The sequence below is a fragment of the Pogoniulus pusillus genome, chromosome 9, assembly GCF_015220805.1.
Source record: "Pogoniulus pusillus isolate bPogPus1 chromosome 9, bPogPus1.pri, whole genome shotgun sequence".
Classification (NCBI taxonomy): domain Eukaryota; kingdom Metazoa; phylum Chordata; class Aves; order Piciformes; family Lybiidae; genus Pogoniulus; species Pogoniulus pusillus.
Genome location: NC_087272.1, coordinates 16022051 through 16045549, shown reverse-complemented (window position 1 = coordinate 16045549; position 23499 = coordinate 16022051). Strand labels below are relative to the sequence as shown.

At 40.3% G+C, this 23499-nt stretch overlaps 1 protein-coding gene across 3 annotated transcripts in view; it reads right to left on the bottom strand.

Annotated features, from left to right (window-relative positions):
* Positions 1-2560: 2560 nt before the first annotated feature.
* Positions 2561-23499, bottom strand: part of TMEM131L (transmembrane 131 like) — an 82617-nt gene continuing 61678 nt past the window's right edge. For 2 of the 3 annotated variants that reach the window (XM_064148683.1, XM_064148684.1), the window contains exons 20-35: positions 21721-21863; positions 20953-21095; positions 20436-20622; positions 19248-19433; positions 17551-17700; positions 16345-16964; positions 13912-14066; positions 12619-12743; positions 10930-11087; positions 9734-9919; positions 8583-8661; positions 7436-7521; positions 6069-6189; positions 5356-5444; positions 4392-4534; positions 2561-2972 (exon numbers count right to left, since the gene is read on the bottom strand). In XM_064148683.1, coding sequence (XP_064004753.1) covers positions 2694-2972; positions 4392-4534; positions 5356-5444; positions 6069-6189; positions 7436-7521; positions 8583-8661; positions 9734-9919; positions 10930-11087; positions 12619-12743; positions 13912-14066; positions 16345-16964; positions 17551-17700; positions 19248-19433; positions 20436-20622; positions 20953-21095; positions 21721-21863 — 2850 coding nt within the window. In that variant the 3' untranslated portion in view covers positions 2561-2693. The remainder of the gene's footprint in view (positions 2973-4391; positions 4535-5355; positions 5445-6068; positions 6190-7435; positions 7522-8582; positions 8662-9733; positions 9920-10929; positions 11088-12618; positions 12744-13911; positions 14067-16344; positions 16965-17550; positions 17701-19247; positions 19434-20435; positions 20623-20952; positions 21096-21720; positions 21864-23499) is intronic. The other variant, XM_064148685.1, reaches the window with a different exon arrangement.

Below are 23499 nucleotides of genomic sequence, written 5' to 3'. Positions count from 1 at the left end.
TTCTAGCTCCTGATCAAGCCAGTAAAAGGATTCAGTGATGAACCCATTTTTCTGACATCTAAACCAAAGGAAAGTGTAAGAACACCTTCCACGTAGAGCAGTTAAGGCAGGTAAATATAGCATTTTTTTACTATCCCACCTAGCTGTTACCTCCTTAAGCTAACCCAGCTGCATGGGAAAGTGTGATCTAGAGGTTGGCTTTCCAGAGAGCTTTCTTCCCAGAAGTGTTCATTTACTGAAAGCATGCTTTCTGCAGACATCTGCTGTTTCTGGTGAAATATTTCAAGACCTGGGATGGCATTTCTGGCTGAAACCAGTAAGTCAGCAGAGCTGATCTGATAGGTTAGCAATGCAGTGAGACTGGCAGGGCAGGAACACAGGCTGTCACCTATTCCACAATGCCTTTTCTGCTTTGCCTTCAAATACAAATAAACATGGAATGCCTCTAACATATCCCTGTCAAACAGTTCTTGCTTTCCACTCAGCCTGTGTTCAAAGGGCATTTAGTAGCATGAAGTGTGGAACTTGGTCAAGTTCACAGAATCGTTCAAATGGTGGCTGGACTCTGGTGGTCTGTAGTCTGACTTCCCGTAAGACACAGGACTGCCACCACCCCTAGAACAGGTCACATGTGGCTGAATCATGAACACCTCCAAGCACAGAGGTCACTCCTTAAGTGAACCTGCTCCCCTGCAGCACCACCCTCCAAGGCAACTCCCTCATTTTCCAACTTGAGCCTCCCACGCTGCAACTTGTGACTGCCATTTGCAGTAACGCCTGAAGCATTACTGCAAATGGCAGTAGTAACCAAAGCGTTACACAGGCTTTGGTTCTACCATCTTTATGGCTCTCCTTCAAGCAGCTATGTAAGGCTCCACAGATGTTGTCTCCTTCTCCAGGCTTAACAAGCCCCCTTGTGGAGGACATCTCTGAATTTAAGAGAGGCCTTCTTTTTTTTGATGCCTGAAAATGCTGATGCCCAGACATGCTCTGCCATGCCAAAAGGAAATGCTCTACAGGAATGGTCAGCAGGGACAGCTTGAACGGTGGATTCAGCTCTGACACAGATGGCAGCATTTCCCTGGTTGCCTTTCTCACTCCAAGGAGTGAGAAAGTGTCCCATAAGACAAAGCTGTTCTGTTTTGGAGAGTGATGTGAACTCTACTCTCAAAGAAATACTTGTTCCAGTTCAAGCTCTGTCATTTTAAACAGCAATTACAAAACTGCTATTGCAACATGAAAGCTACAAATATAAACACAATACATCAGGACTCACTCACAAAAGAAGCTCCTTAAATAAGTGCCCACTCACACTGCACAAGCATAGCATCATCCAAGTGACAACTTGCATTTTTTTAGCCAGATAAACAAGCCACAACTCAGTCTTTTCTCTATTGCCAGAAATTTAAGGCCACAAATGACATCAGCAGTAGAAGTGCCACTACTTGGAAAAGCTCTCACTGGCATCAATAGGTAGGTCCCCTATTACTGTTTGGTACAGATGTGTGATGGGTGCACTTAAACACTAGCTGTAGTTTGGTTCAGCCTAAAGAGCAACAGGCCTTATGTCCTGTGGTGAACCTGAGAGCTGGAAACCTCCTGGCTTGCATACAAAGAAGTGAAGGTGCCTTGGAAAAAAATATTTCAGAAAGTAGTTTCAAAGCCCCAAAATGCAAGATAACCAAAATAAAGACCAAGATACCAGAGCTGAAATTAAGACAACTATCTTGCCTATACTACTGATCAGCAGACAATCACTCTATGAATACTACCATCACAATGTACCCAATCTGAACTCTCCCAAAATGGTGGCTGGACTGCACAGCAGATGACTTTCTCTTTGAGCAGGGATGCTCCTCAAGATGTGAGATCCCTTACTAAGAGATGCTCCCTTGCCCAAGCTGGAGAGATGCCTTACTCAGAGCAGACCCTTGGTAAGTGACTGATAGCATGCTGAATTAATACTAAGGTGACATTACTAATCCCTGTGCCTGTTTGATATTAGTTTTTATAAACTTAGTATAAATAATTCCCTTAGACATAAACCCGTGTCCATGTCTGACATTAAGACTGGACCTGGCTGCATTTAAGTGCCATCAGTTTATAAAGCAAGGGGATCCACTCTGAGCATTGTGACTCGGTGGGAGGGTCTTCCTTACCCTTCATGTCTCCAGCCTCTGCCTGAACCACTAATCTGATTCCAACTCAATTTTCCTTTGTATGCTGAACTCAGTTGAACTTATTGAACACTGAGAAATCATTTACCTCAGTAAAACTTACTGCTGCTTCTCTCTTTTGGGTGAGGCACACTCCACTCACCCACAACCAGATGTGCCTGCTTACAGGTGTTAAATTTGCACCTACAAAGATGGTACACCACTCCAAGTTTACACCACAGAACTTGAGAAGCAACACACAGAGTACAGGTCCACAGATGCTTTTAAGAACCTAATACTGTCTTTACTCTCCAAAACAAGACAAGTTTTAAACCTGCAGCCTTCACCTGACAGTAACAGCACCCTACTATACTGTGCTCTTTAAATGCACTGAATGCTCAGACTTCAGTAAAAAAATTTATTTTCAATATAAAAGTGCCAAAATATCCACCAACATTGTAATCTATTCAACAACCAGCTTACTCTAGTAATCAAAATTGCAAGCATCTTTATTCACATTTTCAAAACAAATTCCTTTCACACATTTCCACAGTAACCCGAGTCCCTCGAGAGGGGGAAAGTTGCATTTCGATTGGCTGCTGTAGTCCATATGTCCAAGTTCATGTAGGCACGGAAGGGGTTAAACCTCGGATAGTATTCCTGCTTACACATAACTGCCTGGTTCTCCACGTGGGTCGAGTGTTGTGTCGTGGCACTGATGGGGCAGCAGCTTTCATAAACATCACTCTGAGGTGCCCAGATGGAACCGAAAAGTCCAGACATTGGAGACAAGCTTCGGGTGCTTGAGAGGTAGGGCTGCAGGGCAAGATAAAATCAGTATGGAAAACTGCAAAACCACTTGCGGAAGAAAATGTGGAGATCTAGTACTAAATGGAAGGAAACAGCATTTATGCAGACAACTTAGCAAACACATCAGTAGAAAAATACACACAAGTTAATAAAGGAATATGGTTGCTGAAAATACTACAGCAGCCTTAAGTGTGTATGTGCAAAGATAACCCTGCTAAACAAAGCCATGTGAGCTCCTCCCTGCATGGCATCAACATTACCGTGACAGGAATACAATATTCAGGTCTGGTCAGGCTCTTAAGTAAGGTAGAAATGGAAGTCACACACACCAAAGTTAAAATTAAAAGAGGAGGACACCTGAGAAATTACAAGAAAAAGTCACTTTTTTCACTACTTTCAGTACATGTTGGTACTAAAATGGGGAACTAGGGAATTTAGTTAGAAAGCTTTGAAAGCTTATAAAGAACCTCCTGGAGGGCAAGATATATTAGTCTGTGAGGAAGTCTCTTGGAGAGGGTCATGGAAGTCTTGGGACTTTTGAAGTGAATGAAACACTGAAATGTGTTGTGGGGTGAAGCTCACCAGGGAAATGAACTGAATTATCTAATGAAGTTTCCAATCCCTGCCTTCTGTGTTTCCTGGCATTCCTGAATAAGATATGAAATAAAGCCACACTGATTTTAGCAAATGGTCTTCTGCCAGTTTTGCCAGTTTGTAACACAGCAGAATTTCCACTTTTGTACTAGGCAATGTTTCTTGCTTTATTTGGTTAGTTTTCTTCTAAATAAGCCTACTGTCAATAAAAAGAAATAAATTCCAAAGTAAAAGATTTTGAACTCTGAGCAGATGAGAAAGTGGTTACAGGTAGAGAGCACCTCGAACTGAAGTCACTACACTGCACTATGGTATGACATAAACACAGCTAGTCTGGAGTGTAAGAGGTCAAGTCAGCACTGAGAAACCTGCACAGTTCCAGCTTAAATCACTTGGTTTCCTGGGGAAAAAAACCCTGTCAAAGTCACTGAGAGCAGCTGTCCATTAAGCTCTACAATTTCCAAATCTCTTTGGGGTTTGGTGTCAGTATTTTTTGTGCTTCACTCTCATCTGGAAAGGCTGATTTTGATAGGAAAGAGTCTCAGCAGACTACCTACAACCAAAATGGTTTTCCATATGTGAGATTATTTTAGTCATTTTTTTAGGCAAAAGGATCTGTTTTAGGATGTCCCAGACAAGGTCCAGTAACAACATCTATCAGCAGCTAGGAAAAAGCCAGGCCACCAATGTCAGCATCAAACAGGTACATCAGGTTACTTAAAGGATTCATGAAGAACTAATCCAGAGCAACTGGTAGAGGAAAGACAGGAATGTACTGGGAAGGTTTTGAAGAAGCACACAAAGGCAGTGGCCTTCAGTGATAACACTTACAGTGGAGTTGACATAACTGGCAGGCTCCCAGGTAGGTGGCATGTTGGGAGGTGCATTCCAGGTGGAGGGACAGTTCTGGTCAATGAAGGCTGTATTCTGCACTGCCGCAGTACCAGGGAAACCACTGGGGTAGTTCATGTTTTCTGCAGTTCATAAAAGGAGTAAGACAAAACAAGGTATTTGCAAGAGGAACAGTACTGACACTTCTATGCAGGAGCATTGAATCTTTCCGAAGTGAACCAGGCTGGAACTGACCTGAGGCTTCAGTGACTTCAAGCAGCTTCAGGGCAGCAAAGCATAAATACTTTTGTTAACGAGACTACCACTCTGTATTAGGGACCCACTAAAAAACTGCTATCAGGAGGACAGCATAAAGAGTTGGCAATCTCTCTACTGGAAACCACTCTTTATTAGTCACGGAACGTGCATGGCAGAGCCTGCCCAGGCTCCACTGCCAACACACCTCAGCTCTAAGCACCCAAGGGATCACAGTGCTGCCTGTGATACTGTAGCCTGACCTTTAATTATTGCTTAGGTAATGCTAAAGAATTCTAGGTTGCTGCCAGTGTGCTTTCTGAGCCAAGAAACTCTAGCCTGGAAAGGTAATTGGTCACAAGAGGCATTCTGTTTCACACACTGGAAGGCAGAAGTCTGCCAGAAGGGAAACAAAGAAAATTGTGCAAAGAGATTTGTGTAATACTGTGGTCACAAGCATTTCTACTCCCTGTCAGAGTCTTGTATACTGACATTTCAAGCTTAATAACACCATATGAAGATTAATCTTCTCATCCACCACATGCAGACATTGTTTATTACTACAGAGCACCCAGTCAGCTGGAACCGGTAAAGTCCACTTAAGCAATGAATGTCCAGATGTTTATAGACAAGTTCAGCCTTTTGTTCTACAAAAGGTAGGAGAAAAAAACATGCTGAGTGATAATTCATAAGCTTTATTTCATCCTACCTTCTGGGAAAGCACCATACTCATTCATCTCTACTGGACAATACATGTTGGAAAACTGGCTGTCACAAGCTGCATTCCAGTCAATGAAGCTGTCCCAAGAAAAAGCAAAAGCTGCTGTCAGAAATAACTCACAGCATTTCTGAAAACGGTTCTTAAAAGTTATTTACTACAAAGCTGTTGAATGCAAAATGTCTGTAGCTGATGATGAGGCTCTTCACATTCTGCTTGCTGCTTCTGGCAGTATTTACTCTGTGCCAATACATAATCATAACTTCCTCACTGAGCTTTTTTTTCTCCTTTGGCAGGATGAGCAACTTGTAATGACAGCTATCAGAGTCCTGCAACACCTAAGTGGGTAATGTGTGATTTGAAATAGAAGGATAGATGATGGTAGTGCAGTGGATGTGGTTTAACTTGATCTCAGGAAAGCATCTGATGCCATCTCCCACAGCATCCTTGAAGTTAAACACTGAGGCAGTATGGTCTGGATGTAGTGGTAGCAAGGTGGATTGTGAACTGCTTGGAGGAAAGAAGAAAGCTGTGCTTGGTGGAACAGAGCCTAGCTGGAGGCCTGTATCTAGTGGGGTCCCTCAAGGGTTGGTACTGAGATTCAATATATTCATCAATGACCTGGAGGTGAGGGCACAGAGAGCACTGTCAGCAAAACTTAGGAAAAAGTGTTATCCATCCTGTTTACATAAAACATAACTTACCTGTTGTGGACAGAGGGAGTTTCTTGGATCATGCAGGGTATATTATTCTCAAGGTTGTAGTTTAAACTGCTTGTCACGCAAACTGGTTGGGCAGGCCACAATTCTCCTGTTGGGTAAAGACCTAAAAAGGGAACAGGAAGTGAAATGCAGAAGAGCAGGGGACACTCCATGAACTCAGAATATCACAATGACACTTTATACTCATATCCACAAAACAGACTGCATGCTAGACAAAAAAAAACCCAGAATTACTAGCCAATCTATTTTCACACAAACCTTGACATTTCTACTTGTTATAGAAACACATGTAAGAAGTCTTGGACCAAGAAGCTGAAATTCAACGAAACAGGGCATGGAATCCTTACAGAGAATCTTTAAGTCAGGAGCCACCAACACCAAGGCTGCACTCTGCCTCGTAGCGGGACAGAGAGCGGGGAGGTGGATTTCCACTGGCCTCCAGCTAATTGCCACCCATCAGTCAGAAACCACTTCTGAAGGCCAGCTGCACGAATGCAGCAGGAACTGGGCTGTTAAGAGCCTCTCCTGGCCAAACAACAGATGAACTCGCTAGGGCAGTATTTAGCTCACAGGGCAGATATTCATTGTGCTGCTCGCTATAGACCGAGTGCCCGACTGCCCACAAGATATTTGGTTCCTATCGACTGTGAGAAACAGGCAGCTGAAAAATTCCAAACTAGCAGAGACAATGGTTGCAAAGTTAGCTCTATTCCATTATGTACGTGAGAAATATCACCGATGCTGTTACCATGGAAGGCATTTAACCGGCATTTGCATCCTACCAGACACATGTTATGCCTAGAGCAGAAGGGACAGCCAAAAGGGGGACAGATAGCTCAGCTGCCCAAAGAACCACGTGTCCTAACCAGCTTTCAAACTACACCTCACCTTCTACGAATCCCACTCAACAAATTAGCGTTACTTCCCTTTGAGATGTAAACAATGAAAACTCAACATCTTCCATAACCCAACCTCTTTCAGCATTGCTTTCAAAGGTAAAGTCCCGATTGTGGAAATTCAGAGGGAAAAACGGTCACGTCTGATTTGACACCAAGCTTCATTTCAACACAGCAACCTACGCTCCTGACCTCCCAACCACATCACTTTTGTACATAAACCTCAGCAAAAGAAGAAGAGGAAAGACAAAGGATATCTGAAATGTGAGTTGAAAACTACACGCTGTCTTCACACAGAAGAAAAAGTGACAAGGATATAAGTTTTCATTTTGCTAACTTGCCTAGAAGTGAATCAGGCCTATAAATCTTGTGTGTAAAAGTGTTTAAGTACATTACTGAAACTGCCTGATAAAGTGTGTAAAGAAAGATTCAGCTGTTAATAATGTAACTGACCTTTACTTTTGTCAGGATCTGCAGCTAGATCAGTGAAAGTGGGACACAACGTTTCAGGATATTGGGGGATGCTGTTCATGTCTCTGCTGAATGAAAAGAGAATTTAATTTCTTAAGTCTAGACACGTTTATGTTTCATAATCCAAAGCATGCAAAGGAAATTTACAGAGATGTAAAAAATATTACAGTGAACACTATGATTACTATTGCTTTCCCACTCTTCCTTGAATTTTCTTATTTTGAATTAACCTCTGCCAATTCCTTAAAGCTTTTTTTTTTCCCCAATTAAAAGCAAACTAAATGCAAAATGATTAGACTTAATAACACCTTTAATTACTCCACCTCTATTATTCAACTATCAACCCACTGCAGATTCATTCAACAGCTCTTCTGTAAAATTGGAAAAGAAGCTATGGCCCATGAAGATGAGCAGGATCTCTCATAATGTTTCAGTGCTCCCACAACTTTCAGACAGGTTTACTTTTGTGTTCATTGAAGACACATAGGCACACATGAACATCAATTTCATACTCATTGAATTCCAGCAAATAAAACAGTCAAAATGAATGGAAAGGGAACATTTTCAAGCACCAGAATACCACAGGAAAAGGATTAAATTACTTCTGCTAGTGAAAACAGAAAGTCATGAATGAGAAGTGAAATGAGGACTGGTAGCAATAGAAATTTGAGATGCTATCTCTATCACAGTACAGAGGTAGAAAAGAATGTGGGGAAGGGGGAATCAATTTTCGTGCTGTATATCCTAGGAGATTAAGAGAACAACATTAAAAGAACAACATCAACTCACAAGTGTCGCTTCCACACTGCTATTTTAAACTATTACTACTTCACTATAACTAAGTCATAATGGAAATGTAGTAAGTTGGGGAGATCTGTAAAAAATGAGAAGGGGGAAAAACAATTTCCTTTTTTCCCCAGTTTCATTTTACATTTGGAATTGTCTGCCATATTTCCCCAGTATAATCCATTTTGCATATATTTTCTCATGTACTGAAAAAGATCCTTCTTCCAACGAGTAAGTACAATTAGATGATCTCAAAACCAAGACAACAGGTAGGTATGATTTATCAAACTGAGGTTGGTGTTGTTTCTTTAATGTCTTACAGGTGTAGATTCAAAATTTTTACCTGGTATTGCAGATGTTATGAGACAGATTTAAAGTGATAGGAGTTTCAGATGGAAAATCATTTTGTGAAATATTCTCTCCTAAAGAAAAGAATGGCTGTGAAAATCAAAAGATCCTAAAAAAAGAAGCTTGCACAGAATATGCATACACACAAACAGAATGATCAGTGGTGTTTTCTCTCAGACTGGAATACCATTAACTGCATTCATTTCCAAGGGTGCTAAGTCTACATGGTCCTAAGTGTATTTCATAACTTAAAAGGGATGACTACACTCTTAATGGAGAAGTTCCTTGTTACTATCAAATTCATTCTGAATTTGAAATTACTTTTTTTTGTAAGAGATATTATAATTAGAACAAGCAGAAAAGTCATGTACATACAATTTGTTTTCTGTTAGATTGCAGGTTCAGATACACCACATTATCTTTTGGTAAGGTATGATTAGATTACACAGAGAAATATGCATGGAAGTATATCCATTATGCAAAACAGCTTCTTTGGGGTACTCAAGCCTGAGGTTACTTGGGTCACCTTGGCACTGTCTTTAAAGTTTACTTCTAGGGTTATGTCAGTTTGGACAGTGATGGCAGTGACAGCATTTAGGCTTTCAACTAATTTAATGACATTTTAAAAACCTGCATTAATGAATCACAGTTCCCATTTCTCACACCAGTCAAGTGGCTCAGGTCTTAGCTACTCATGTCTCAAATACCGCTACCCAGGTCCAGTGTTCTCGGATATGAACTGCTCCTATGCATTCCTCATTTGTGGACTCGTTAAATAGCTTCAATTTTTTAATGAGAATAATGTGATGGAACATAAACTCAAAGGCAGAAATTGCTTTCACTAGTGACTCTCCATTTTTCCACCTTTCCATGAAAATTAATCGTGCAGTTTCCTCAGTGAGGAGCCTGACACTTTCTCTGTAGCCTGACAGCTCATCTCCATCTCCAGAACACCTGTGGGTTGGTCAGGGCTTTTTGTTTAATTTTTTTCCCAAGTACTAAGTCATTTAAATCTGTCCTCGTGTTTCTGAGAGGTGCTCTATAGAAGGCAAGTTATGTGCCCCATGCCATGGTAGCTTTTTCCATTTGGAAGGCAGGCTGAAACTCTGCTCGCTACTGTGCAGAGGTGATAGCTGCAGAACTTACTGGATGGAAGAAAATGCCTGGCAGTAATCATGGGCTTTTTATCTCCATCTGAACTGCTGGTACTGCTCCAGCTTCCCCAGCTCCCACGACTGGCACGAACACTTCCAGATGAACTTCCACAATCTGAGCTTGAATCAGAACAAAACTTCTCCAAACACTTCTTTTTGGACCGTTGATAAAAGCTTTCTAAAGACGTTGAAAAAACAATAATAAAAAACAACAAAATCCCCAACACAAAACATCTTTCAGCTGAGGATTCAGTGGAAAGTCAACTGAACTCTGAACTTCCATGAATTCTCTGGATCTACTGATGATTGGACAGAAAATAGTATTTATTGATAGCCTCAGGATAAACACACCAGCCTCTAATATAAGGGGCTTACCATCTACATGATATTCCCAGCATAACAAATGCAAGTGAGGATACAGTGCAATTGGAGGCAGTAAGTCTGAAACAGGAATCCTATTCTGCTCTTTGAAATATGAAGTCAGTATGTCAAACATGAAATGTACCCTGGCTATGGGAACATACATACTGAAAGCAAGTGACAAATGCTGCAAGTAATGAACTCATATGAGTGCTAGATTCTCCATTCTCACTATCAGGTCAGGGAGGCAAAGGAAAACAAATATTGATACTTTCTTCAACCCTCCTCTTCTCAAAAGCCAGGGAAAAGGAGTTGATTAAAATACCAATGAAAAAGCAAGAGGCAGGAAACCGATCTAGTGGTGTTTGAAAAATGACCTATCTATTCTAATGGTGGCCTCTGCAGTACTCTGCTTTAGCTAGCACCAGTTGGAATTGGAACACAAAAGCAGACTGCCAGTCCTTCACTCAGGACTGATGGATTATGGCTTCAGACTGAGTTGTCTGGTCATTTGTATCACAAATCAACCCCACAGAGAAAGCACACAGAGCCCTTCAGAAGTGAGTGGGTATTATTTCAGGCACTTCATCGTGCCAGCCTGTCACAGCTTGAAAGGGTGAAAAATCATAGAACCAACCAGGTTGGAAGAGACCTCCAAGATCATCCAGTCCAACCTAGCACCCAGCTCTATCCAGTCAACTAGACCACGGCACTAAATGCTTTACCCAGTATTTTCTTGAACACCTCCAGGGCAAGTTCCTCAAGAAAGAAATAGAGTTCTACCACCCCACATTTCTTCCCCTGTTTAAAATAATTAAGATTGCATACCTGTATCTCCCTGTATGGACAAGGTCCCAGCTTTCTGGTCTGCTTTACAGTTCTCACCGTTAACCTGAGGACACCAGGCTCTTATTCCAATGTTTGCTCTTAGATCCGGCCTTTCAAATTCACTGCATATATGCTTCAGCTCACTTTGCTCAGGGACCCTAGTACAACCACACCCAGAGAAACATCTTTGTAGGTCACATTTCATCTGCATTTTTCCTTTCCAGGCACTAAACACTTAAACTCACACAACTATTGAGGCAGAATGCAGGGTAAAAGAAGAGGTTTAGGGGTCTTATTCCCTAACTTTACCAAAAACTAAAAACCTTTTCCCAAAGTGCACCATCCCACCACAGGAGCCTCCCGCTGCTCAGGTGGAGAAGCAAAACAAAGTGTGTGTGTTCAACTCCACTCTCTAATGCACATGCAGAAGAGAGAAGTGATAAGCACAGTCTAGCACTGTATGAAGATGCACATACTTAGAAAAATGTGCCTTATGTCTATTTCACATAGCATAGAATCATAGAATCAACCAGGTTGGAAGAGACCTCCAAGATCATCCAGTCCAACCTAGCACCCAGCCCTATCCAGTCAACTAGACCATGGCACTAAGTGCCAATTATCACTAGAGCAAATCTGAAGTGGTCTTGAGTTTTTGCTACTAAAACTGAACTATCTGGATCCAGTATTTTAATCAGAGAGTATTAATAGGAAATTAGTAAAATCCAGTTGTCAAGTTTCTATAGGAAGGAAATGGTTGCATCAAATTACAGTATTTTACTTCCATTTTTTCCTATGTACAAAGATGTGCATCCTGCAAAGATTTACACATGGGCTGACTTCCCACATCATGAAGAGCAATTTGCTCACAGCCCCTACAGATTTAAAACCTCCTTGGTTAAGTCCATTGACCTCACAATAAAAACTTAGTTTGTAAAGTCTTTGTAGGATCATAACCTTAAGTCAAAGGGCTGGGGGATGGCAAGAAGAAGGATTTTCTGCCCACGAGCATTTCTAACTGTTATTTTTTAATAAGAATCCAAACATTCTACATATATATTAAAAAATCAGAAGTAGTCTACAGCTGACTTCAGAATTGCATTTACACCAACCTCAGGATGGGAAGAAAAAAAAAAAGGAGTCTCAAAAAGTGCTCTCAATATTCTTTTGACCCTAATCTTGCTCTAAGCTTTTTAATCATTGGAGAAAAAACCATAAACTACTGCCTACATCTTTATTTTTCTCTTCCAAAACTACTAGAAGACAACACTCCCTCAGTTACTCAGTGTTGCAGATGATTCTCCTGAAGGTGGAACTGCTTCAGTAATTTTGTTTTCCTTTTTCCTCTGAAGAGAATACACCATGGATTTTAGCCATAAAATCACGATGGGAAGGAAGCTCATGATCCAAACTTCAGAGATGGCAAATTTCAGACTGCAACTGAGAGCAACCACTACAGTGCAGAATGGGGTGAGTCTGTGTATATGCAGAACTACAAATGGAAAAATTTACCTTGTTTTTTTTTTTTCTCCTAGTGATACTTAGTACTGCATATTCTTAAAAAGAAAGGTTCAGGCAAGGATTCAGTATCTAAAAACAGATAAAGCAATTCTGCCTAATATACTATGCAAAACCTGCAGAAACATTACAGCAGCTCTGGATTTCTTCACGCTTTGGTGAGGCAATACCTACCTTGTAGATATATTAACATTCTTCTTTTTATTTTTTCTAGTTGTTCTATTTCTATTCCAATTCATATTTGGTAAATTTCCTTCCTTCTTCTCCTGAGGCTTCTTCTTTCTGTACACATCTTCTTGCTAAAGGTAAAAACAGGAGTTGAAACAATACAATACATTATAAAATGAAGTAAACGAACTCCACTGGATTCTTCTAGCTAAATTTCTCTGAACAAAAAACCCTGACCCAGATGTATAGTTATTAATGATTTAGTGCCTTTCCACAGCACATCCTCTTTCCAGCACCATCAATTTGAACAGCTTTCCAAGACTCTGTCCTTCAAGACAACAACTGCTGATGAGAAAGCAATTTTTGAATTCCCAGTGTTAGCATTTCCCCCCTCACAGCATCTGACTTCAGAGAAATAAAAAAATAATAGGGGAAGAAAAAGGAAAGTAGTCATTAAAATTCCCAATGTGCTAAACCCAAAAAACATCTGCCAGATTTATGATCAGTTTGTGTGCAAGTTCAACAACCATAAATCCTCCTTTTCCTCAGCAGCTGGGGGTGGGGGAGGTGTTCACTTGAATTACAACTGAGGAAATTATGGGGTAAGTTAACCAACAAATATTAGCAAACTGAGCACCATCAGCCACACATGGAAAGAAGCTTGTAACAACATTTCCTAAAACAGGACTGGCTGCCTTTTCTGATACATATTCCTCAAGTACATTAAGCAATTCCTTCTCACACCTTTTAGCCATGGGATTCTCATCAGATAGACAGGAAACAAACCTAATCCAAATTCTTGGGCTTACCAATTACCAGATGAAACTCTTCAAGTGTTTTATACTGTCTGCCATGAAGGTACAGCTCTGTTTACTGTGCTCAGAAACAGGGATGAAGAATAATCCTTCTCATCAGCTTCCAAACTGTCTGCGAAGGAAGCCTGATATGCTCATCTAGGACACACCCTCCCCCCATTCCCAAAGTATGTTCCCACATCATTACTGTGGCTGACAGCTGGCATTAGATTCCAGCCTGCTTGTGCCAGCTGACAGTAGGGAAGAGTATCTCTGGTTGTGATACAGATGATACCACAACACGTCATGCTATAAAGCAGCATTAATACACAATGCACGTGGGACAGCATAACTGCACACTTCCTCATTCACCTGATTCACACTGTTTCAGATCTATGGTTACAGGTAATAGAATCTACAGAGATGTACACAGCTCTATGCGTATACATATACACAACAAAAGTGTAATTTTAGATTTGAAAAGCAGAAAGATCACAATACAAACCTCAGAAGAATTAATCTCCTCCTTTGTGCAGCATGGAGTCTCTTCCTTAGGTCCTTTATTGACTTTTTTCTCTGTGGAAGGCTTGAGGTTGATCTGCTTTTTTAGAGAGTCACAGTTTTCTGTTTCATTCCTGAGAGGCACTTGCTGGCTATTCCCTACAATTAAAAAGTATCATCAGTTTGCTTGGAAGAGAATGAAATCCCAGTCTTAACCATATTATTTTCTACCTTTCTTCAATAACAGATTTGTAGTGCTTTCCTAAATGCAGGGAGACTAACCTCCAGGCCACTGATGCTGAAAATATCAAAACCAGAAAAGCTAATGCTGCATACAAATTCTTACAGCAACTGCAAGAAGTAACTCTTTATTGACTCATGCTTGTGGGCACAACCACTCTGAGAAGACTGATAAATTACCCAGGTCCTGCTCATCTCATCTAAATTTGAGCTACTTAGGTCTCAGGACACAGGTTTGTAAAGCAGAATTTGAAGCCAGAGAATACTGGCCTAAATATTGGGTGGAGAGGAGACTTCAAAGGAGATCAAAATAAGGACAGTCTTTACTTGGTGCTTTGCTTCTCCATTCGGCACCCTCTACACCGACTATGAAGAAAGGGGAAGTGATCCTTTCTTTAGGATGAGTGCTACTTTAAAAACTTATCTTTGAGTCTCGTGAGGAAGAACAATTATTCTTGTGTAACAAACTCCAAGAGATGAAAAAACGTCAGGAAACGTGTCTTAACAACTAGATGAGTTGCCCATTCAAGTCATAGTTTTCCACGTGGGCCCTGCCAGTGCTGGACAGGACAGAATTAACTTCAGCTCTGACTAGTTTCCACTATCTCAGGTATCCAAGTTACAGACACAGTGATCCACTACCCAGATCTCAGATGCTCTGCATGAGAAATGTCACCTCTTACTGCACTGAACTGGTGATCTTCTTTAATGAGAAAGGCACACTCAAATGTGTTTATCATTTCCTATCTATCACAAACTACATCTTCCCAGCTCTGAGTCAGCTACTCTCCTCCCTCTGGAGCAGGCAGTCACAAAGATTACAAAAGGAGCCCATGTGAACGAAAATCCCAGAGACACCAGGCAGAGGCAGCTCCTCTGTGGTTCTCCAGCACACAAACATGTGAGTATCTCAGAGTCTGAAGGTATCACATGCTTAATCATGATTTCCACAGCCTGTATTCCAAGTTACTTTCCTGTGCCCATAAACACAGTTAAAACATAATTACTGATTCCCCCTCCACCTTTAATTTCATATTTCAAAGGAAAGAATAACCAACAATGCTGTGTAGGAGCACGTAAATAATCTCCAAGTACTCTCTAAGTATGAAATCCCTCTGTGATGGTTCACTCACTAAAACTCTGCCACAGCTACAGGAAGTGGCAGTACTCAGCGTTCAACGACTTTGCCAAGTGCCTATCTAGAGCCCTTGCTCCAGAGGATGCACTCTCCAGCTGCTCCTAAAATTTTGAGTTGTGAAGTTAAGAGGCAAGGTTTTCCAGAAGTTCCACAATTTAAACAAACAAGAAAAAAAAGATTACAAAATAGAGCTGTACAGTAACTAAGAGAAATCTTCATCTGCTAATTCCTACTGGGCCTGTTTAGCCTGGAGAAGAGGAGGCTCAGGGGTGATCTTATTACTGTCTACAACTACCTGAAGGGGCATTGTAGCCAGGTGGGGGGTGGCCTCTTCTCCCAGGTAATCAGCAATAGAACAAGGGGGGACAGTCTCAAGTTGTGCCGGGGTAGGTATAGGCTGGATGTTAGGAAGAAGTTCTTCACACAGAGAGTGATTGGCATTGGAATGGGCTGCCCAGGGAGATGATGGAGGCACCGTCCCTGGGGGTCTTCAAGAAAAGACTGGATGAGGCACTTAGTGCCGTGGTCAGGTTGATTGGATACGGCTGGGGGATAGATTGGACTGGATGATCTTGGAGGTCTCTTCCAACCTGGTTGATTCTATGATTCTATGATTCACAACACTCTGATGTATGCCAGCTTCTGTTATTTTCGGTGGCTTTATCAAAGGAGTTCTGAACACCCAGTACTAAACACATATGTTTGGTGACTAAAAATCAGGCACTGGATATTTGTTGCACTTGAAAAATTTGAAACTGGGATGTTTCTAAATATCTGTCAGGGGCAATTTGTTTCTTATAAGCAGATCTGTGACATCAATTGTTTTAACCACTGAAATGCTACAGCACAAGCTTTAGCTCTGTAAATGAAAGCAAATTTATGATTTCTGAAACAACTTTGAATGCAAGCTGCTCCTTAGGAACATGAACAGATAAATCAGTGAGCACACTCACACCACATCTCCTTGTCTCACACAAATAACAAAATCCTGATTACAGTGAACTCAGCAGAAGATTTCACCCAGTAATTTCAACTGACAGAGACTGAAAAAATACTTACCAGTAGGTTTCCTAGAAATTTCTTGCAGTTCTGGCTGTTGCTGAGGTGAATTTCTGGACAAGTGACTTTCAGGTAGCTTCTTGGACATCTTCACAGGACAGAACTCCTGTTCTTTGAGCTCAACTAGACTTTCTGAACTTTTAAGGTTAGTTTCCTTAGGAAACATACATGTTTGAATATCTTCTTCCTTCAGACCACATTCTGAAGAAGTATTTTTAATGAGAAGTGTATTTTTCAGTGCACTTTCTTCTTTACCCAGAAAGTTTTCTGGACGAGTTAAATTCTTGTTAACATTTATGCCATTTGCATATTTTAGAGTTACCCAGTTCTCACTGACAACATCAGTGCATATGTCCTCTTTTGGTGCTGAGATTTGGGTCTCTGCAATCTGATTTTGTTTCTCATCAGTAGCTGCAATGGCACTGCTAGCTGCTGTGTTTGGTTTCTGCTTACTGTAGTAAATTGAACATTTATGTTTCTTCTGAGAGTGGCTGTAGGTCGCAGGACTCCTCTTAGCTGCATTCTGACTTCGGCTGGACGAAGAGCCTACAGACAGGAAGCCCTTCCCTTTACCTTTATCTGAGGAACTGTAGGAATCCATAAATGTTTTGCAGCTTCCTCTGGAAAGAAAAAGAAATTATTTGTTGTTTTTTTAATCTATGAAGCCATTATGAACTGTTTTACAAGATGTTTTGTAAGAGAAGAAAGGCAGACATTGACAAGCCATGAAATTGCATGACAGCAGCCAACAATCTTCTGATTTCAGTGGGAATTAAGTGAAACTCTTAAAAGTATGTGGTCAGACTTCAAACACAGGTGTATGCATCAGTGACTATGAACCTGACAATCTAAAAAGGTTAGATATGAGGATATTAATGTATTTTACCATTCTTTCCATGGCAGCTGTTCATGGTGCTTCCTCTATTTCCATGACACAATTTTTACCTCATGTACTACTGACAACACACACAATTAATAAACCCTCAAGTTCTTTCATTTCTCTTTTGTGGAGATGAATACACACCACAACACTGAAAGCTCTCTGAAAGAGACTGCTTGGAATGCTCTCGCCTCTCAACCAGGCCACAGTAAAATTGAAATACAAACAGATAGAGAAAAATACAGGGAGACAGAAAGCATCACTCCATAATAAACAGAGTACAATAAAAGGCAATTTATAAGAAAGAAAGGAAGAAAGATTTTTACTTGTATGAATCAGAGCTGATTACATCAACGGAGTTGCTGTTCTGCTGCGGTGAAGGACTAGGGTTTGATCGCTGTCTTGATTTCATGAACTCTGCTAGAATGTACTGGGCTTGCTGGAAGGCTATCAGAATCACTCCAAGTAGGGACAGACTGCCAAAGAAACAGGTATTGGTGTCTACAATTTCCAGGAATATTCAGTTAAAGAAGTTAAAAAGCTTCCAACAAGATGTACTTTTCAAATATTTGGTGGGTAAATTTTAAGTAAGAAGACAGATGTGAAAACTCAAAATATAGTTTAAAATATCTACATTTTAATAGTACTTTCCTCTTTTTTCCCTTTTGTAACCTTTGCTTGTTACTATCTCAATAAAATTACTCAGTTGTGGGCTTCACAAAAAACAAATTATCTACAGAGAAGAAAAAACATTCTAAAAAAGCCAGGACTTGAAGATCAGTTAATCAGACGCAGACAATATACCACAGTATAATACTTATTGGTCCTCTGAGTGGCTTCTGTTCAGTCATGATAATTATGTCATTGTTTTGATATTTATTTAACACTGTCTCTTTCAGTTCCTAGACAAAATGCACCATATTTCTGAACTAAAACTCATGCTGCAAAATACCCTCTCTTTCTTTCTAGTCCATTAGACTTATAATACAATACAGATATAAAGTGATCAGAAGGACAATCTCTGCAATTCACCAAACCACCTTCTTAATCATGCAGCATAAACTTTGTCAGCAGGAAAACAGAAAGTGAAATTCCCAATTTTTTGGTTCCCTTTAACCTTCTTCCATTGTCTAGATATCTATAGTCTAGAAGACTATAACGTGGTCATTATTGTTGCTTCATTTGTACTGACACTTTCAGTGTCAAAAAAACAATGGAAGCAGAACTACTGTGAGCATCAGGATCTCAGTTAGGTATGGACTGGCCCCTGTTTATATCACCATGACCGTCACATTTACTGCTTGTTAGTACTGCAGGAATTCAGAGCTGGTGTGACAAAAGCACTGAGTAGCACCTGTGACACACACAATATTCAGTTCACCCTACGCTATGTGAAAGGTTAGCAAGAAAGACAAAGAAGAGAACATGTGCTGGAGCAGAACTCTTAATAGCTGTACAAAAGTACAGTCTTCTTCAAAGCAATTTACCACATGCAAGCAATGAGTCAGCTAACACGAGCCCATGGAGATGAGGATACACAGTGGGTCTAGCAAAAGCTAACAACAAACAAATATATTTTAACAAAAAGGAATAAAGACCTAGAAGGAAAACCAGATCCTCACTTGACTGACTTATATTTTGTAAATGAAATTCACAGCAATCTTTCAGAAATACCTAAAGATGACCTACTAGTTCACTTGATTTTATTTATGACATTCAGATGCTAGTATCTTACATGTGTATCTCTACTGCAGGGATATCCATCCCAGCCCATTTTCTTTAAAGTCTTAACATAGAAGTTTATCAGGACAAGCAATCAACAAATGCTTGACAACTTCATCACCAGCAACTGCGTTATTGCATCATGCCCATGATGTCACAGTCAACCAACAAGACTCATGTGAGACAAATGCAGCAGAAGTTCAGCCTGTCACAGCTAAACATCTAACACAAGCCAAAGTACTTGCTGATCTTTCACTGGCAGGTTGCTTTTAAACTACTGCAGAGGCCCCAAAAGCATTACCTTACAAAGAGGACAGTGAGCCTCCAGAAAGACTCTTCCCAGCTGGGTCCTGGCACCACATCTGCACATAGCGGTAACAGATGGTGTGGAAGAGTTACATTGAGTGTGAAGTGGAACTCCAAATCGGCAGCAGTCACCAGTGTAAGCTCCCGGATTACCCACGAAGATGTGAAGTCTGGAGTGAATCTGCCAGAAAAAGCAGACAGAGCTCATTTTCCCATTGTTGGGCTGAGTGTTAATTTTCTGGTCACACTTCTTCCCAAAAATGCAAAGCAACCTTGACTTACTAATACCAAGAAAAAGGCAGTTAAGTAAGTGACCACTGTCTGATTAGACTTTGATGGTATTAGCACCTAACAGAGCAAAGTCTTTGAGGTGATCTTCAAGCAGTAAAATATGTGTTTTTACTGTGCCTCAACACAATACTCCCATTACTCTAATTTTCCTTTTCTCAGGGAGGTGCACATGATCAACTCCGGCTAACCAAAACACTCTTTACCAAAAGCATGCTTGTCAAGCATACAGGATGCATTACTTCAGAAAGGGCCAGGTACTAGAGTAAGTCTAGAACAAGGCTGTGAAGATAGGGAAAGCAGAAGAAAACATCAGGTTTGTCTCTTCTTCCATTTATTTCCCTGACCCCCACCATTACTGTATTTGACTGCCATGCGTACTAGTAGAAGGCATGACCTGCCTTTCCTGTCACTAGAGGCAATACTTGGCTATTAAACCACAGGTACTGTAATACAGTAACTCTGCTTTTAAGACATGACTTTCACTCAACAAGATTTTAATAAGAATCAGTCTTAGACTATGTTAGGAAAAGAAGAACAATTCCTGGTCAGGCTTAATTATGGAATCGGATAGAGAACACCATTCGACTTTAAAAGCCAAGACAGCAACAAAGCATTTCTTAGTCTTTTATTATAACAACTCTTTTGCTTTAATTTACTACTTCATAATGCATTGATAAAGCATGTATGATGCTTTCTAAAAATAATGGAGTCTTATGAAGAAACATTGTATTATCCATTTGTTAGTTCCTAAAAAGAGGAAAGGCTTATGAAATTTATAGCCACAGCTCACCAAATTGTGTGTGCGGGTGTGCTACTCGAGTGCCTGTTACTGGAATTAATTACTTCAAAATTCCCCTCAAGTTAATTTGTCAGCAAATTTGTTAGTGCTTACACAATGCTGATCTCCCGTGATGAGTTTTGAGCCAGGAAAAATTCCTGACAGTCTAACACTTCAAATCCATATCCTTGGCAACTGTAACCATTGATTTTCATTGATGAAATTGTTATAGGAAGAGGCCCAATATTTTCTACTTTGAAGTTCTTCGTAATGGATAGAATTTGCTTGCTGTCTTTCAGTTCTTAAAAGAAAAAAAAACACAAAACCACAATTATTGTACAGTGCTTAAGAATTATTTTTGTAAGTTTATAAATAAGTTGCTGTTTTTGTTTTCAATAAAAATTCAGATGTGACCAATACTTTATTTAATAGAGACTGTTTTGCAGTATTGTATTTCTAGAAATTGTAATTATTCTCAGTCAGCATGTAAAGAAAACACAATCTAGCCTCCTCATCACCAAGCTCTTCAGCTTTTCATATTTCAACAGTCTGTTTACTTAACATTACCATACCATTACTATAGGGTAACACAGCCAACTACAAAATCAGAGACCTGTTTCTTCTTACTCACGTCGTCTGCAGTCCATTAGTGTAGCTTCTGGCACCTTGAATCGAAGCGATCCTCCTGCACCAGGTAGTCTTCCCCCTACTTTAAGCAATTCTTTGGCTCCAAAGCCTTCTACATTGACTACATCCAGAACAGTTAAGTTGTTTCTGTCAAAATATAAAAATCAAGCAATTGGCCACTAAAATGCAGAAGAAATTTGAAAAATCATTACTTTTCTCTCTGCGTGCCAATCCAAGGCAACAGTGTTTCAGCAACAGAATCACTGGCAACACGTGGATAAATTTACTCTAAACACAGACAAGGTGACACGTGGATAAATTTACTCTAAACACAGACAAGGTGACTGTAGAACTATTCACCAGTGAACTTTACCCAGTGAAGGAACAAGTCTTGTGACCACTGCCACCAGATAGCAACAGTGCCTGGTGAAAATGATTACTGCTTCCAGAAACAATCTTTTCCTCCAGAGATAACCAATGTGTGGCTCACTGGATAATTAAATCCCATCTTTACGGAGTTAGGTTGAAAATAGCAAAACCACTCAAAGTGTTGTGTTGCTCTCTCAACTCTAAATAGGCTCAGTACATTCATATGCATTTCATCGAGAACAAAAAAACATTTTAAATGACTAAAGCACAAACACCTTTCATGCAACTTTTACAAAACTGGAGGTATTCTTTCAATTTTTGGCCATTTGTCTTTGCCCCAGGACTTGGAAATTAGTTTTTTACATTGAATTGCTTCATTCTCACAACTGAAACTTTGCCTTACCTGATTAAGATAAGGGAAGACACTCTTTTGTAATCGACTGGTGTAAAAATGACACCAACTCTTCTGGTTTCCAGTGGCTGCAAATTTAGCCAAAGCAGCTCAGAACTGCATTTCTTGTTGATGAGATCCTCCTGACGTGCGTTCTGTTGAACAAAAATGCACTCCTTACTCTACAGAAAATGTGTGTTTAAAAACTCAGGGTAAAGACAGCACTACATCCTGACTTAGCACCACATAAGGTATTTTTGGCAAGGCGCAGTTAACTATCTTGTTATACAGAAGTCTTTCAATCTGACAACATAAAACTTATGTGGAATGCAGTACTTCAGTTTTTTAAAACAGCTTTTATTTATTCAGATGGAAAAGAGATTATACAATCTCTTTCATAGTCAAGGAATCCAGAAACACTTCAAATCACAATGAGAACAGGCAGTATACTGATTGCAGAGGGAAATGTGGCAGCCATTATATCCTCAGCATAAGACTTGCAAGTTTATTCAAGTGAGAAAGGGATTGTTGGCTAGTATGTTAATCATTGGAGTCACTGGAAATAAGCCACAGTGAACGCCCTACCATATCAACTGAAGACCAGAACTACCAGAAGTTCACTGAGTCTGGAAATAATATAAATTACTTTGGCTTTTTGTGGGTTTTTTTGGTGGTGTGTTTTCTGTTGTTTTTTGTTTGTTTAGGGAATTTTTGGGGTCATGGTTGATTTTGTTGCTTTGGGTTGGTAAAAACAAACAAACAAACAGAAAATATCCCTGAAACTTCCTATACCAGACCTGGAGGTCTCCTCTTAGAAGGGGTGATCAGACACCTACAGCCATCCAAAAAATCACAGCCATTACAAAATGGACTCTTGCTTGGGTTTTTTGTTGTTCGGGGTTTTAGTTTCAGTTCACACACTCAAATGCGAGCCAAACAATTCACTACACGTGTATATTAAGTGACTAGGGAAATGATGACAAACCCAAAAATGTAAAGATTAACAATTAACAAAGTGATTTGGCTAACAAGCCAAGCCCTGTCTTGTACATGCTCAATACCAATCTGATCATACATGTAACCTCTAGCTCTTCCAAGTCTCTAATGAAAACCAGATAACACACAGTAACATAACCATCTACCTCTATTTTTCCATTTGGTCAAGAGTATAGCATATGTGACTGTGGAAACTTAGTCCTAGCCATGTACTGGTGGAAATATCTTCTCTTTTTCAGCACATGCCTACAGGCTGTGATTTATGAACTGCTGTCTCCTCTCTTTTACAGCAGTTCTTACAACTGCTGCCAGAAAAGTAAGGTCTGCTTTGATTAGCATAGTAAACAGCCTTTCCTTTTACAAGGCACTAAACTTCCAACATCATCTTAAAGCATATGTACTCTATGTATCTACACAGCACATTAAAAATGTGACTGCAGCATGCCCAAACAGCAAGGAAAATATGTGATTTTCAGGCTTCTTACACAAACTAGAAGAGCAAGAAGAAATTCTCCAGGTACCTTGGATGGTACTCTAGACATCAGAATATGGCGGTATCCCTTGATACAGCATCTTCTCTACTTCTCTCACCCATGACACAATGGCTCAGGGTATAGCCACAACCCAGCACTGGTGAGGCACCGTCAGTTGTTATCACACACACGTTAAAAATGAGGGAACCAGAGGGAGTCATGACATTCCAACCTGACTCCAGCAGCTGCAGTGAGACTGAGGTAAAGTTGTCTCCTCCCTTTAACTAGCAGCCTGTGTTTTCTTCTACTAAAAAGATCATCA